Source organism: Dermacentor albipictus, unplaced genomic scaffold, assembly GCF_038994185.2.
Source record: "Dermacentor albipictus isolate Rhodes 1998 colony unplaced genomic scaffold, USDA_Dalb.pri_finalv2 scaffold_48, whole genome shotgun sequence".
Taxonomy (NCBI): Eukaryota; Metazoa; Arthropoda; class Arachnida; order Ixodida; family Ixodidae; genus Dermacentor; species Dermacentor albipictus.
Window position 1 is genome coordinate 701,758 of NW_027225602.1, and position 18,008 is coordinate 719,765.

Genomic DNA, 18,008 nt, shown 5'->3' on the forward strand with positions numbered 1-18,008 from the left:
AGTCATACTTTGTTGTACAAATGGGCGCTGACTTCCCATGCCTGCATCACGTGCATGCTTGTGAACATGATGCGCTTCAGTCATTTCACGGGTACGCTGATCCTTCTGTCTCATGACAATGTCAGTATTTGCGAAATCCGGTGCGATTGCAACATAACCGCTCACGGAAACAATGCTAGAAATATTGATCAGCTCGTATTATTTTTTTTCTTCTTTCCATGCTCATTAGTTTGGCTGCATGAAGGACATCAGGACAACTCTTCCAACACCATATTTTCACGGCATGACAGCAAGAGTATTTTGCTTTGTCCCAGATACAACGTATGTTTCAACCGTTCTGCATTCATCTGCGGCATAGATTGCTCCCACGTTGTTCATTAGCACCGCATGATGTCTGTCTACGTTGTGGCTCGGCCGGAAACAGCTGTAGAGCCTTTAAGAGAAAGATTTGGCAGCGGAAACAGAAAGTGCATGGGAAAGATAAATCACTTTGCTCGACATCCAGTGCACAGAATTGTATTAGCTTTATCACATTCAAACGGAAAAGCTGAAATCTAGTGACTTACTCAGGTAGCAAACATTTCAGAAGTCGTTGAATACTGCATAATAAAACAAACAATACTCGCGTACCATTCTTGAACTCCATAACTAAGTAATATATATATATATGTATATATATATGTAATCACAATTTACTGAATTGCAGCTATTAAAATTCTTAATGGTGACAAAACTGATGTATTATTCACCAATGTAAAATATGCTAGCAATTCCTCAGTAGGGCTTTTGCAATACTTTCGTAAGCTTTATGAAAATTTCACTCAAATTGTAACGCATACGCGGAGTTTGGGCACTTAGATGTTGTAACAGATGCAGTTAACAGAAACGCAATATCGCTTTTTGGTGCAGAGTTGCGGATTTGTAAACTTCATTCTTCAGTTTTATTATCCACTTTTTCGTGAAACCTACCAATTCCTGCCAACTTTTGTTTCTCACAGCTTTTACAATTTAGGTTTCTTTCTCGAAAGCTACAATGTTCACTCAGATCGGTCCACCGATTGTCCAATGATAGTAGTTCTGCGTTTTACATGTATTTTGATTAGGAAATTTGAGTTGGCGCCCCCAAGTTAAACCTACCTCCGATATCTGCGTCGTTCTACATATGCCCATCCTGGTTTTTATGTGAGCTGTTTCAAATCAAAATGCTTTCTCCTGAGCGTTCTGCATCACATGAGACAGCGCGAACTGGGCGACTTAGACGACCACAGGTAGCCAGCCGGCGAGGGAGAGATTACGGATACTTGCATGTATCGAAGCATTTATTCTGTTCGCGAAACCTTAGACTTCTTTGAGTCTGGCTGCTATAATTATTTACGATTAATTTTGTTTTATACGTGGAAGACAGCGTGCGCACGGTTCTCGCCGATTTCACCTGTTTAGGACAGGGCAAGCTACGCCTGCGTCAGCATCTTCTGTTTGTTCTTGTCTCCGAGATTTGTTCTGAGCACAATGCCACTCTCCGAGTCTTTGTTGCGCATTCTCCCAGACCTTCACTAGCTCCCACCCCCTAGGCGTCGCAAGGGGCCTAATTCTCATTCCCGGGGGCGCTTGTGAGTAATATATTCTGCAACACATATATAGCGCATGACTTACGTACGATGTCATTCACTTTCTTTACGATGCTCGCTTATGTATACACGTTCGACTTCGGTTCTTACTATTAGTCCTCATGGTAGAACACAAAACAATGGCGTTCGTCTGTTCAAACTTCATACAATGGGGTACAGGAACACTTCATTCTTGTGAGGTGCTAGCACGGCTGGTAAAACAGGTATTGGAAGTAACGTCTACACTTTTCACCGTACACTGCACGTGCAGCGGCACTGTTCTTAACGGTCCAATATTTCGTTCCACACACATCACGATGTTCGAAGTTGTCCCGGAAAAGTCCATGGAAATCAAAATTTCGGGTCAATTAAGTACTAGAACACATTTTTTCGAAACACTTCTTCATAAATGGGGATTTCCCACCGGTGGCATGTTCCAGTTAAGTCAGTGGGTCTTCCTGACATGTTTTCAACCTGAATGAAAGAGAAATCAAGACCTTGTAGCCGCCATTCATTGATTTGAAAAGTACGCCTGGCGCATTTTCTAGCGCATTTCATAAAACGGAGGTAATCTCAGTATTCGTACACTTAATCCACCGTAATTAGTCATTTTCCCCTCTCTCGAGAGAGAAAGAGAGAGGGAGAAATGCTGCAGTAACCTCCAAACTATGATTTTTGAAGTTATAAAGATGAAAACGCAAGTCACTCAAAACCGCAACCACGTCAAAATGTCTCATCGATGTATCCGATCATCTATGCAACCAATAAAGCAGTGTCGTTTGACGCGAGTAATTTTGTAACTCAACGTTGCACATTGAGGCACCTAACAATTTTTTGCATCCCTTATTTGACTTTTGGGCAGTATGATTCAGCACTAATCGGAATGGCTCATAATCTTACAATGGAACTTCTGCGGCTGCGAGGAGAGCACAGACCACTTAATGTGTCACGGTCCTCATTATGGCATACAAAGACAATGAATGTCCAATGCACTGAGGCAACTAGATGATCGTCCACTGAAGGCACCGACACTACTGGGACACCGTCCCCACCTATCATCGGCACAGAAGACAGTTAAGGCACTTTTCTGCTTTTTGAAAACGACTGATGTGTGCAACTGACTCTGATTGCGTGGTGCAGCCCACACATGTGGACACATTCACAGCCTCTGTCTCTCTCCCTCATTTCTACTCCCTTTCTCCCTTCCCCCAATGTAGGGTGGCGACCCAGACACTTTTGCGATTGCCATCCCTGTCTTCTCCCGTTCTTCATCTCTCTCTCTCTCTCTCTCTCTCTGTCTCTCTCTGCAGTATATTTAACCCTGCGAGCAGGTCGCAGCACCATACAGGTGTTATTGCAGGCTTGCTTTTAAAAGTAGGCACTGTATGTCCTTTAGTACATTCTACCAGCCTCCATACTGATAACGCAGTCATATTTCAGCAGACTCCTTCGTATATTGCATGAGATTTGCTGTATTGTGTTAATCTGAACTTGTTCCTGTAGTTATTTAAAGGGCATGACTGCCGGGAGGGTAATAACTACTCTAATTTTCAGAACTCTCAGCGACGGTTCTCAGCATTTAAGTGTTCTGATCGGCGCCGCGCAGAGCTCCTCACAAAAGCCCTGAGCTATTATTCTCCATTTCATCCAAATCGCTAGTGCATTCTTCTGGTGCGTCTCGTCGTTTTGCTGGCATATGAAAGGGACCCACTAAGTCATCTGTAGGCTCTCAAGTCAGGTGCCGGAACAATGCACATTATTCTTAGGTCGGTGGCGTGGCTCAAGCATTGTTCTCCAGACCTGTTAGACTCGTACAACTCGACTTCTTGTTTGCGATAGCCGTTTGCGGGATCTTTTTAGTTGATAGTTCGCACTCTACAGAGCAAACTTATACCATCCAAACCTAGTTCAACATTGGACTAAAGCTCTTGCAATGGCCCGATCCTGCTCATAGCTTAACATTATCTGCACAGATCGCAAAGTGCAGATTTCGTGTTCGATCAAGCCTAATTGCTAGGTACATCTTTGGTAAGTTATAAATGGTGAGGGAGGAACATCACAGCGAAGCCTTGTGCATGGTAGAGCTTGGTTCAACTATTGAGCACTGAGTTGACATTCCGCTATGATTTGGAATACCGGGTTCTCGAGGAAAATTCAATATATATAAGCACACATGTCGGAAAGTTGGCGTTTAGCTACTCAACAATCTGCGCTCCTAATCTATCCATTAATATGTCGAAAGAGGCAGCTTTCAACCACTGTCTCAAAATGTTGCTCGGAAGTACATGTGTAAGCTACTTCGGGACACAATGGCTCATGGAAGTATTCGCCGTCAGCTTTCAACACGAGATTTGACTGTGCGGTAAGGTTCGGTGGCTTGCTTTCGTCGCCTCGTTGTTGCTTTGCTCGGCCCCGTCACCACGCACAGTAAGGTACATTATTTTTTGCATCATGCAGTAATTGTCGCCACGTCGGTGCGTCACGTCATGGCACAACAAGCAATCTGAATGAGTCGTCTCGAATTCCTACATATCCCATAGATGAGATGAATATTTACAATTATTGTTAGGGTTTTAATTATATTCGAGTGCTGATTGCTGTGCTATCGTGTGCGTATCATAGCCACGCACGCTTATATCGCCTTCCGTTTCTCTACCACGGGTGCGCTTTAAAACCACGGCGCTGCAATTTTGCTTTCCTTTCCTTCACTCTTCTCCGCCCATATAACTAGCTCTCTTCACTAATACACGCAGAGACAAAGCAACAACGCGCGCATGCGATCCCATAGATGAGATGAATACATATATATATAGAAAATTATCAGTCATAGCTCTCGTAGTATAGCCTTCTGGGCCGTTTCCTTTCTTTTTTTGTTCTTTCTAAAGTAGTCCTATTAGGGTTATTATAATTACACGAAGGTATTTCGCCCTCGTAAGGTCAGGCCTTGAGATAGCTATTCTGGCGGCTAGCTTCCCACGCTATGCGTGCCGCCCTCGCACCTGTTTAAGCTTTTCCTAGACGCTAGAGCTATACTACTATGTCCGCGCAACTTTGAGCGATCGGAAAGCGCGTTTTCCCCTCTTGGCCGGCGGAGAAGGGAGGCTTCGTTCCGGCCGCGAAGCTCCCCACATCTCAGTAAGGTACCTGGTGGTGGTCTCGTGCTGACGATGCCCTCTCGGTGAGCGCATATTTCCCCCCTCATCTTTTCCTCCCCCCATTTTCCCAAGAAATTCAGTCCCTTTCCACGTAAGTATGAGGCTCGGAGCAGGAGCTATGGCGCTTGAAAGTAACCTGGAGCCTGACGAACCAACCAACTGAGCTATCTTTCCGGGCAACATCCAAGGGTCATGAGTTCAAATCACCTGTCATGTTCCCGTTTTTCTTTCTTTTTAATGTCTTTTCCTTTATTTTATGACTGTACGGGAACCCTCCTAAAAAAAATTATATACATCCTCAATTAGGTATGGCGACACATGTGCAAGTCATAAATACCAGGTTCTCTAGCCGAGTGCCATCCGTGCGGTATAACCGAGCTCAGATTGGTCAACCTTGACTGATCAAATAGGGCACCACTGTAGGTTAAATGAGGCGTACAACTCCTGCGGGACCCGCCGTGGTTGCTCAGTGGCTATGGTGTTAGTCTGCTAAGCACGAGGGCGCGGGATCGGATCCCGACCACTGCGGCCGCATTTTAATGGGGGCGAAATGCGAAAACACCCGTGTACTTAGAATTAGGTGCACGTTAAAGAACCCCAGGTGGTCGAAATTTCCGGAGTCCCCCACTACGGCGTGCCTCATAATCAGAAAGTGGTTTTGTCACGTCAACCCAAACCCAAACCCATAATTTAATTTTTAATTTAACTACTACGGGGACGGTAGAGTATCCGTCTCCCGTGCAAGAGGACCGTGGTTCAAATCCCGCTGCCGCGCAATTCTCCACCGGAAAATACAAAAAAAACCGTGTGTTGAGAAAATTGCACAAACAGGCCTGGAGTGCGGCCTGATCCCGGCGACCAGAACCGGTAACGCACTCTCTCACCTGAGCAGGATTGGCCACCCTGGTGCAGTACTTGGCCACAACATCCCATCTGAATACAACAACCAAACCCCCCCCCCCCCTCAGTCCCCAGCAGCCGCGAAGCAACTGACCACGGCGGCGGTCAGATCTGTGACGCTGCAGAGGGTGCTAAGAATACCTGGCTCCGGACAGGCCGCCATTGCAATCTGAACCTGGCAACGTTCAACGTTAGAACGTTATCTAGTGAGGCGAGTCTAGCAGTGTTATTGGAGGAATTAGAGGGTAGTAAATGGGATATAATAGGGCTCAGTGAGGTTAGGAGGACAAAAGAATCATATACAGTGCTAAAAAGCGGGCACGTACTGTACTACCGGGGCTTAGCGGAGAGACGAGAACTAGGAGTCGGATTCCTGATTAATAAGGAAATAGCTGGTAACATACAGGAATTCTATAGCATTAACGAGAGGGTGGCAGGTCTTGTTGTGAAACTTAATAAGAGGTACAAATTGAAGGTGGTACAAGTCTATGCCCCTACATGCAGTCATGATGACCAGGAAGTCGAAAGCTTTTATGAAGATGTGGAATCGGCGATGGGTAAAGTCAAAAGAAAATACACTATACTGATGGGCGACTTCAATGCCAGGGTAGGCAAGAAGCAAGCTGGAGACAAGTCAGTGGGGGAATATGGCATAGGCTCTATGAATAGCGGAGGAGAGTTATTAGTAGAGTTTGCAGAACAGAATAATATGCGGATAATGAATACCTTTTTTCGCAAGCGGGTTAGTCGAAAGTGGACGTGGAGGAGCCCGAATGGTGAGACAAGAAATGAAATCGACTTTATACTCTGCGCGAACCCTGGCATCATACAAGATGTACACGTGCTCGGCAAGGTACGCTGCAGTGACCATAGGATGGTAAGAACTCGAATTAGCCTAGACTTGAGGAGAGAACGGAAGAAACTGGTACACAAGAAGACAATCAATGAGTTAGCGGTAAGAGGGAAACTAGAGGAATTCCGGATCAAGCTACAGAACAGGTATTCGGCTTTAACTCAGGAAGAGGACCTAAGTGTTGAAGCAATGAACGACAATCTCATGAGCATCATTAAGGAGTGCGCAATAGAAGTCGGTGGTAACGCCGTTAGACAGGAAACCAGTAAGCTATCGCAGGAGAGAAAAGATCTGATCAAGAAGCGCCAATGTATGAAAGCCTCTAACCCTACAGCTAGAATAGAACTGGCAGAACTTTCTAAGGTAATCAACAAGCGTAAGACAGCGGACATCAGGAACTATAATATGGATAGGATTGAACAGGCTCTCAGGAACGGAGGAAGCCTAAAAACAGTGAAGAAACTAGGAATTGGCAAGAATCAGATGTATGCGTTAAGAGACAAAGCCGGCAATGTCATTACTAATATGGATGAGATAGTTCAAGTGGCTGAGGAGTTCTACAGAGATTTATATATTACCAGTGGCACCCACGACGATCGTGGAAGAGAGAATAGCCTATCGGAATTCGAAATCCCGCAGGGAACGCCAGAAGAAGTAAAGAAAGCCTTAGGAGCTATGCAAAGGGGGAAGGCAGCTGGGGAGGATCAGGTAACAGCAGATTTGTTGAAGGATGGTGGTCAGATTGTTCTAGAGAAACTGGCCACCCTGTATACGCAATGCCTCATAACCTCGAGCGTACCGGAATCTTGGAAGAACGCTAACATAATCCTAATCCATAAGAAAGGGGACGCCAAAGACTTGAAAAATAATAGATCGATCAGCTCACTGTCCGTTGCCTACAAAGTATTTACTAAGGTAATCGTAAATAGAATCACGAACACCTTAGACTTCTGTCAACCAAAGGACCAGGCAGGATTCCGTAAAGGCTACTCAACAATAGACCATATTCACACTATCAATCAGGTGATAGGAAAATGTGCAGAATATAACCAACCCTTATATATAGCTTTCATTGATTACGAGAAAGCGTTTGATTCAGTCGAAACCTCAGCAGTCATGGAGGCATTACAGAATCAGGGTGTAGATGAGCCATATGTAAAAATACTGGAAGATATCTATAGCGGCTCGACAGCCACCGTAGTCCTCCACAAAGAAAGCAACAAAATCCCAATGAAGAAAGGCGTCAGACAGGAAAATACGATCTCTCCAATGCTATTCACCGAATGTTTACAGGAGGTATTCAGAGACCTGGAGTGGGAAGAATGGGGGATAAAAGTTGATGGAGAATACCTTAGCAAATTGCGATTCGCTGATGATATTGCCTTGCTTAGTAACTCAGGAGACCAATTGCAATGCATGCTCACTGACCTGGAGAGGCAAAGCAGAAGGGTGGGTCTGAAAATAATCTGCAGAAAACTAAAGTAATGTTTAACAGTCTCGGAAGAGAACAGCAGTTTACGATAGGTAGCGAGGCACTGGAAGTGGTAAGGGAATACATCTACTTAGGGCAGGTAGTGACCACGGATCCGGATCATGAGAGTGAAATAACCACAAGAATAAGAATGGGCTGGGGTGCATTTGGCAGGCATTCTCAAATCATAAACAGCAGGTTGCCACTATCCCTCAAAAGGAAAGTGTATAACAGCTGTGTGTTACCAGTACTCACATATGGGGTAGAAACCTGGAGGCTTGAGAAAAGGGTTCTGCTGAAATTGAGGACGACGCAACGAGCTACGGAAAGAAGAATGATCGGTGTAACGTTAAGGGATAAGAAAAGAGCAGATTGGGTGAGGCAACAAACGCGGGTAAATGACATCTTAGTTGAAATCAAGAAAAAGAAATGGGCATGGGCCGGACATGTAATGAGGAGGGAAGATAACCGATGCTCATTAAGGGATACGGACTGGATTCCAAGGGAAGGGAAGCGTAGCAGGGGGTGGCAGAAAGTTAGGTGGGGGGGGTGACATTAAGACGTTTGCAAGGACAACATGGCCAAAATTAGTACATGACCGGGGTAGTTGGAGAAGTATGGGAGAGGCCTTTGCCCTGCAGTGGGCGTAACTAGGCTGATGATGATGATGATGAATTCAAGTACCACGGTATGGCTACGAGCAACGCCATAGCGCAGTTGGTGCCTCGTGATTGTCTTTTTCTACGTAATTTCGTTTTACCATTTTCCGAAATATCACCACACGAGAGCCTTTTTGGTCGACCTGCATTAGAACATATCCGGCTCAATCAGGAATTGTACCGGCGACTTCGTGCTGAGCGACAGCTTCCCGATACCGTTGATCGACCCTGACGGGACTCCAGGCCATGTAGGACAAGTGTATGCTACTGCTTTTTGTAGGACTTTTACTAACTTCCGTTTAAAAGCTATAAGAAAGCATAATTCCTCACTTCCCTAATTGATCATGGAAGAATTTGTGGCAAGGACGTCGAATCAGTTGTTCTGAGAAAAACAGAGTTTGCACACGTTTGTGCGCCCGAGTACAGGCTTAACGCTCAAACTATCACGAGATGCCCTAGCTGTGTTTGCCACCATAAAGTCGTCCGGACGAATGTCGGTTTTTGGAAATGTAAAGCGTGATTGAATTTTAGCCTCACAGTTTCTCTTCTCTCCGACGAACTCCTAAGTTTGGCCAATGCCAGCATACAGGAAGGAGGACAAAGGCTATAGGATATATTTATTTCTCAATTTTTTGGTGAGGTACTGAGGCAAATTTCTCCGAGAATTCGCACTTTGTATGACGTGCTCTTAACTTAAGGAACTACTAGTTGCGCTGCACTTTTTCGTATTTCGCGGGATTTCTTTCAATATCCATCCCTGTTGAGCTTCAACTGCTCTGTTTGATGTATGGGCAGTCATATTATTCCTTGTCATGTTGAATGCAGCCACGTACACTTGGACCTGCGATTGAGTGGACCATTTTCATATGTTTCCACAGCTCTTCGTCTTTCTACTAAACATCACGGCAGGTGTCCACGTACAATCCAAGACACCGTACATTACCATAAAAGGTGCTCATTGCGCACTGACAATTTAAAAACAAATTTCGGAGCCCCTAACTAATGACAGAATGTAAGGAACAGTCTAAAAGTGACGCTAAAAGAAAATGGAGTAATGGTATGGCACAATCTCACAATATGAAACGGTGAAGGCTAAACATCGCCTAGCTGAGAACGTGTAAATCATGCGGTTGCCTGTGTCATTCTTTTCGTTCGGTCTCTTGCGCGCAGCTTGTGATACAATGGATCTCAAGAGAAAAACTAATTTAACGATCGACGTGTCTACACAGTCGAGTTTTTGATGGGGCAACGAAAAAGCGACTGAGCGTAGGCACATAAATGTAAAGGTACATATAGTGAAATGTCGGATAAAATAAATCTAGAAAACCTGAAGCTCTAGAAATCTCCTGAGAAGCAACGGTTCCCTTTATTCCTAAATTTAAGCCGGCTCCAGCTTGGATATTGAATCCTGATTATCTCTGTTATGGCTCAGTTAAACTCGCAAAACAGCTGAAACGCTGTTACGCACGACTTCGCAGCGCCACCGGGTCGCTCCGAAATCACCAATCGAAGATGGCAAAACTTTTTAAATTTAACTGTTTATGTGCAGGAAGCAGGTTGAGCTCCTGATATGCGAAGACGGTCACGAGGACGAATGGTACGCAGGCTTCAATATAACCAACGGTTACGTGTACTACAAGGCGTCGGAAGGCTATCGCGGCAAGAAGACCGCCTACACCTGGTCCAACGCAATCGTAACGGCCTATTACAGCGTCGCCGTTCGGATGGTGGAAGACCACTCGTTCAAGGTACAGTCACGCGCCCTACTTTTGGCACTTTACTTACAGCAGCTTAACTATGGAGAACAGCAGGGTCTTCCACTGTTATCCATAACGAACATTGACTAAACCCGATTTGACATACTTTTTAGAGTCTCTTTTTTGCTACGGCACCGAAAGCAAACACTATCAGGGAAGGCACGGCGTGATCTATAGCGCTCTTTACCGACAGGAAACTGACCAGGTCATTTTCAGTTACATACAGAAAAAATACCTACAATTTTCTCGGCGAATTGCATGGTGCAATGTATGCTATAAGTGTCATTGCGATAGCGCGCAGTGTTCGTGCTCAAAAGGGTGCAATGCCAAAGGACGCGAGTTGATCATTACGGCCTCTATGGGGGTTTAGAAACAACAATTATGCATCCTCACTTATCGTGCAGCGTTCAGAATCCTACTGCTTTAATTTTTCTGGTATCCTTCTTTTTTTTTAACCTTTTGTGCGCTGTCTCGCCTTTTCTTGTGCAGCAATCAAATCAAATGAATCCAAACAGGCAGTTTATGCTAGTTGCAGTACACGGTCTAAGCAATTTTTCCTGCCATGTGGCAGTGGGATGGCGTGCACGGTCTGGTCGCACAGCCTAAAACTTGGAAAGGGAATGCAGGGTGCTTTGCGCCGGGTACAACTCTTAGCGTAGACTCCCAGAAAATTCCTTCGTCGGTAACGTTACCCACTTTGCGTTATCTGTCGTACCTCTTTCACTCAATCACCCAAGTTGTAACAAGATTGAGACGCTAGATATTTGCTGGCTGCAGTCTTGCCGAGCAGACAACATGCGTCCCTGGGTATACACCCGAATAGAAAACTTGTTGGCTGCCGTCTGGCCTAACAGACAACTTCGGCCACTGGGTATGTGATATTGGTATATGTGCGCATTCTTGCTTCGCCAAACCTTCAGAATGTATGTGCTACGGTGGCACAAGGCGTATGTAGCGTTAAGCGTATAAAAGCGATAGCGCTGCATCCACAACAGACGACTATGCGTCGAGCGCGGCCGCTTGATGGAGAGCCACTGCAACGAAGTTGCAGCCAGTATGCTAGGAATACTATGGAGCTTCAACGGGGGTGCTGTGATTAATTACAACAAGATATACTGCGTCGTGGTGTCATTGTGCATTGAGGTTGGCATAGAGATTGCCATTTCGTTCATCCGCAGTGGCAATCCATTTCTTTAATGCTAATTGCATTAACGGCAACATTCATCGTGAGATAGGGAGTGATGGAATGTTGTTTTTACAAGGCGTTGATTACAGCTACAAAAATGAAACGGACGTTGTGCGTCACGTTGTCTTCCTTTCCAGCTTTACTTTGATGACAAGGAAAAGTTTACTGCCAACATGGACTCAATTTCAGGTATGAACGATGCTATCTTTTTTTCATTCTATCTATTCTACCACTACTCTTCATGTCACTACCGCCTATCTCACCCTCTCCTCCCCATTAAGCATACTAGTCAGCCTATAATATACAGGGTGGTTCCTTCTAAAATGGATTATACAATTATTGGGATAGCGATCATATGGGCACTCCAGGCGCATTTCTGTTGTCGCCGTCGCCGTGAAGTTCCGTGTAAAGTCCAAGGGTGATAACATCCTCGCCGCGCGCTGTACTTGCGAGTGGAAGCTTGCCGGGGTGAGCAGGCCAGCGCAACTCAATCTCGCGTGCAAGAGGGGAAGGCGCGGTCCAGAAGCGCGCCCTCTCCTGTCGCGCGCGAGGCACGGGTGTGAGGCGACGGAGGGGGGCGTTCTTCTCCGGCGGCTGCTGCTTACGGCGCGGCGGTGCAGGCGCCGTATCCTGAAAGCGATCTGCGACGTGGCCAAAATGCGCGCCCGCGCGGGCCTCAATCTTCAAAGTGATCTGCAATGCTTTCCGTGCGCGCGTAGTGCCGGTAGCTTCGTATGCGCTGTGCTTCCGCCGTTTGGTTCGCGCCGAAGCGAGAGATCCACCAAGGTAATATCGCTCGCAGCTGCTTCCGCGATTCCTCACTCCAGTATTTCGACAACGAGTTTCCGGGCTAATCGAGCGAAATGTGTTCATGATTACCTGTGCGCGTGTGACACCGTGCTTGTTAATTTAGGTAAAACACGTAGGCAAACTAGTTGGTTGAGTCCATAATAGAATGTGTAAGAGCGACTGAACGAGAACGAAGAAAGAAACATACACACAGAGGCAGCGCTGTCTCTGTGTGTCTGTTTCTTTCTACGTCGTTCAGTCACACTTACGCGTTCTATCATTGTTAATTTAGTTAGTAAGCGAATGTTTACAACTTTATAATCGCGATAATACACTGTGGGCAACAAAGTGTGAATACCTGTTCTTGATTTCTACCTTGCTCTGGTGTCCCGCTAAGGTGAGATTGGTGCAAAAAAATGTCTTCCCAATGTATGCTTTCTACGTCATTGTTAATTTAGTTAGTAAGCGAATGTTTACAACTTTATACGGCCCCTAAAACTGAAATTCTTACTTCGTAATGCAATCTACTAATTTTCTATCGCAATTGCTGCTTCGCCTTGCGGGCGAAACTGCGACATTTCTTTAGATATTCAAGCAATGATTATATCAGCGCCTGCAATGCTCCCCTCCTGGTAGTTTATAAGCAAGTCTCGACTTCAAGAACCTACACGCGAACCGTTTATGTTTTTTTTTCAATTTCAATGAAAATACCCTTGGCCAAAGATAGTGCTGCTTTCATGTGGCTCAACACTGTATAAGTTAAATGCACTTTCAGTGGCAACTTAGACATTTCACTTCCTTACATCAGTGACAAAGTAAGTTTGCATTATTGAAAGTACCTAGGCCGGCGTTGAGCTCGCAGGTACCATGACATTGAACAGCTATTAACGTTTTTTTTCTCGTCACTTGCCACTGCAGGAAAGAAGTGGAACTTGAAATTCACTGTTGCAAAACACGTTTTATGGTCACTACACTACACCGACGAAATCAAGACATACTTTCCTCAAAATGGATTGGTGAGAATATTTATACATTTTTGTTTCACGACATATATAAAAATGGGAAACGATGTGGGCGTGCTAAAGAAAGTGCAGGAACGTGCAATAACGTGTCATGGCACGTTGAATATACATTATAGGATCCATGTAAACTTATGTGGTAGGTAGTGCTGCTCGCAGAGACTCACTGAGTTGCGCCCCTAACATCAATTTCTTTTCTTTCTTTCTTATTAGTTTGTTGTTGTTGTTGCAGAGGAGGTCCGTCGCGTTTATATTCGTGATAAATGTACCAACGCTAAGCTACACACTACGTGAACTGCTACAAAATCTCCATGTGTTGTCGCACAGCGAACTTCGTAATTCCCTAACTCAACATATTTGAACTCTATTTTGCACGATCAGTACCTATGGCGTTTCATCGCACTGTAGTAGTCCTTTGTAAGTTGTTCTCCAGGATGTCCTCTGCCTTTTGCTAGGCGAGTATCGAAACAATTTAGCAACGGCCTTAATGACGTTGAGCTCTCATTTCCTACCATGTTTTCGATCCGCGTGTTTGAGCTATCGCTTGGAATGTAGCGTACGTCCTCGTCGTCCGACGCGAAACACGTCCGACGCGGTTACGTGTATCTCACGGTCAATCCGCGTAGAACACTATCGCTGCTTGTACGTACAGCTACAATTTCTGCTAGTTTGTCTGTCTTATGGAACGTAAGAAATCAGAAATAAATGTAGGCACGGCAAAACATTTTTTAGGGAAAGGATAAATCACATTAAGAATGTGTACGAACGTATTGGGGTACGTCGTAAAAGCGAGATGTTCGCATTTTTCCTTCCTACAGCGCAGTGCAGCCAACCAGACGCTTTTCTTGTTGGCATCTCTGCCTCTCTGCCTTTTTTTTTCTCCTCCTCTGCCGGTGTTCCGAGTGACACGCGTACTGTTCAAGTACGTTAAGTCAAACACAGAAAAAAAAAGAAACGGAAAACAGGACATACTTTTGCTTTAGATGAGCGCGATGAAAAAGTCGCGCGTAACATCAATAAATAACGCTGAAGCCTCTTAGAATGAGTTATCTGGTAATATTAAAGCTTGCATATCCTCAGCAACAACAATTGTAAAGTGCCGTAAACATTTTGCCTCCCCATCAAACCCTTGGCTTGCACCAGGATTGTTGAAGAGCATGCGCAAGAAAAAAAATCTGTATCGTAAATGCAAAAATAGACCATTTAAATAATCTCTTAAGCTTCAGTAAAACTAGTCTTGCACCTTACTAACATATCTACTTAAACAAGCGAAGAAAACTTACTATGAAAATGTAATAAATCAAACCGGGAACGATTCCCGGAAGCAATGGCAGATACTTAATGCGTTTCTGAATAAGAATTCTACTAGGAATAGAATAACGAAAATTCAAGAAAAAGACTGCATACTTACAAACCCTGAAGATATTGCATGCGCATTCAGCAACTTTTTTGCTACTGTGCCTGATATCCGTGGTGGTAATGACACTCGCATGTCGCGCTTGTCACAACAATCATATTATCCCTTCCCTTACTACACCCAGTGAAGTTCCCGCAACTGTTATGAATCTTAAAAATTGCAGTGCTGGTTTTGATTCCATATGCTCGTACCATATCAAAGAAATAGTTGACAGCATATGGGAAGCTTCCAGTCACGTTGTCAATTTAATCTTTAAAACTGCCGTTTTTCCTAGTGACTTGAGAAGATCAAAAATAATTCCTGTGCACAAAAAAGGCGACGTCACCTTACTAGCAAACTAGAGGCCTATATCCATCTTGCCGTGTTTCAGTAAAGCAATAGAAAAACTAATACCACAGCGCCTATCTAACTACTTGGACAAGTTCCAACTATTAACACCAAGACAGTTTGGTTTTCGTGCTGGATATTCTACTAATCTAGCTTTAATCACACTCACTGACAAGATCAAAGCGGAAATTGATAGGGGCAGATTCGTAGGATCTGTATTTATCGATTACTCGAAAACATTCGATTCCCTTAATCACAACATTCTCTTTACTAAATTCAGCGCATATGGCATAACAGGTTCATTTTTAGAGCTACTGCGAAGCTATTTACACAATAGACAGCAACAGGTTTGAATTTCAGGAGTGCTGTCTAACACAAAAATAATTAACACTGGCGTTCCACAGGGGTCTATACTCGGTCCCCTCTTATTTCTAATCTTCATTAATGATTTCCCAAACTGCCTAACTTCTACAGAATGTCTTTTGTACGCGAACGACACCACTGTTTACGCCTCCCATAACGACATCTTTACGTTAACTGAGCGTTTAAATGATGAACTAAAAAATATCAGTAGTTGGTGCAAAAAAAAATTGCTAATTAACCCACAGAAAACAAAGTTTATTGTTTTTAGTTCACACAATAAACCTTGACCTAACCTTCCACCACTGTACATCTGTATTAAATTACGTTTTTACGCGTAACTTTTCTAAACACGCTCATGTAACGCGCCAAACTACACTATCTTACGACTACGCCGCAATGCACCCTTAATAATCGAACCCGTTGACATAGAAAAAATAATCGCATCATTGAAACTCTCATCCGCTCCTGGCTGTGACTTAATTAACACAAAGTTTCTAAAAAACACTAGCACATATTGTTCCATTATTCTTGCAAAGATTTTCCAGCAATCACTTGACAAAGGTTCATTGCCTGCTGATTGGAAGGTGGGGAAGGAGATTCCACTATAAAAAACAGGTACTAAAGATTCCCCACTGAACTATCGGCCTATTTCCTTAACCAGTACACCATGCAAAATTATCGAGCATATTCTGTTTTCTCATATTGCTAACTTCTTAGAAGAAAACTCCTTTTTTTTCTGAGTTTCAACACGGCTTCCGCAAAACATATTCATGTGACACCCAACTAGTATCATTCACGCATTAACTAAACCTATTGCTTGACCACTCTTCAGTTGCAGATCTAATTTTTTTGGACTTCGCAAAAGCGTTCGATAAAGTGTGCCACAGCTTATTAATCTACAAACTGCAACAACTAAACCTTGACCCTAAAATTTTGTACTGGCTTGAGCTTTTCCTCACTAACCGTTCACAGTTTGTTTCAGCTAACGAAGTTACCTCTAATCTGAGTCCTGTTTATTCAGGTGTATCACAAGGCTCCGTGCTTGGACCCCTCCTATTTCTCATGTATATTAACGACTTACCTTCCTGTGTTTCATCTCAAATTCGCCTATTCGCTGACGACTGCGTAATTTACACCGAAATAACTCGCGACGAGGATGTAACCAGGCTTCAAGCTGACCTCAACGCTGTTTCTGCATGGTGCAATTCATGGTTAATGTAACTAAATGTTAACAAGTGTAAATTCATGCGTGTATCTCGAACTAGCAGTGAACCACCTGTGTACTCCCTTAATAACGCTCCATTAGAATTGGTAACAACTTACAAGGACCTTGGCCTTCACATCAACTCTGATCTTACTTGGAATGCCCACATCACCCATATAATAATTAACGCTAACAGAACGCTAGGTTACTTACGACGCAACGTTTCCAAAGCACCTTCTTCCTTAAAATTATTCCTCTATAAAACTTTATGACCACCTAAACTTAAATATGCTGCTTCAATCTGGCATCCAGGTCAAGTAAATCTAATGCACTCACTGGAAATGGTTCAGAATAACTCTACTCGTTTCATTCTTTCTAATTATAATAGAACCGTGAACATCAGTGCCATGAAATCTAGCCTTAGCTTACCGTCCTTGTCATCACGTCGAAGAATGTTCCGTTTTTGCCTTTTTCATAAATTATTTCAACACCCGCTATTACGCAACAAACTTATTTCTCCGCCTCCGTATGTAGCGCCCAGACTAGATCACATTCATAAGCTCGGCATTTCATTATGCAGATCCAACGCTGTTTTGCAGTCATTTGTACCATGCACTGCCAATGAGTGGAATCGCCTTCTCGCTTCGATGGCCACTATCGCAGATCACCAATTATTCAAGATTGGCATAGCTAGCACTGTATAACTAGGAACCTTTTCTTTTCACATTGTTCAACCTGTACTCACAAACGCCATGGCTATATATATATATATATATATATATATATATATATATATATAAACAAATAAATAAATAAATAACTTCTCAGCCAATATTACCATTTAATGATTGCTCATTTTTAGGTATTCAATTCGACGCCCTTCTAAAGTTTCATTTGCACGTCCGCTTCATAAAAAAGAAAGCAGCCTATGGTATCAGGGAGCTTTTAAAGGGCAGACAGTACTTTCAAAAGCACACTCTCCTGACATTGTATTATGCCTTTATTTATAGCCATTTAAATTACTGTATCAGTTCTTGAAGTCTTACATATCGCTGTCATAGAGCTCCCTTGCAGCACATCCAAAATAACGCTGCCCGTATCATCGCTTCAGCTCTTTATAACGCTCATGTTACCCCCATCTTCACTTAGTTAAGTATCCTCACAATAAATAAAATTATGTGGTACAACCACAGCGTCGTTATTTACCACCTTCTTAAAAACCCCCAATTACATTATATCATTGGCAGGAATAGTCTTGCTAATCCTAACACTACCGGGTTCTCTTTACAAAATAACATTTT

General features: G+C 43.8%; 1 protein-coding gene across 1 annotated transcript in view; it reads left to right on the top strand.

The window, feature by feature from the left end:
• The window catches only part of LOC139052975 (uncharacterized), a 58,712-nt gene that overhangs the window by 23,015 nt on the left and 17,689 nt on the right, over positions 1-18,008 (top strand). Inside the window, exons 2-5 of the mRNA XM_070530120.1 lie at positions 230-321; positions 10,195-10,393; positions 11,726-11,777; positions 13,296-13,393. Coding sequence (XP_070386221.1) covers positions 230-321; positions 10,195-10,393; positions 11,726-11,777; positions 13,296-13,393 — 441 coding nt within the window. The remainder of the gene's footprint in view (positions 1-229; positions 322-10,194; positions 10,394-11,725; positions 11,778-13,295; positions 13,394-18,008) is intronic.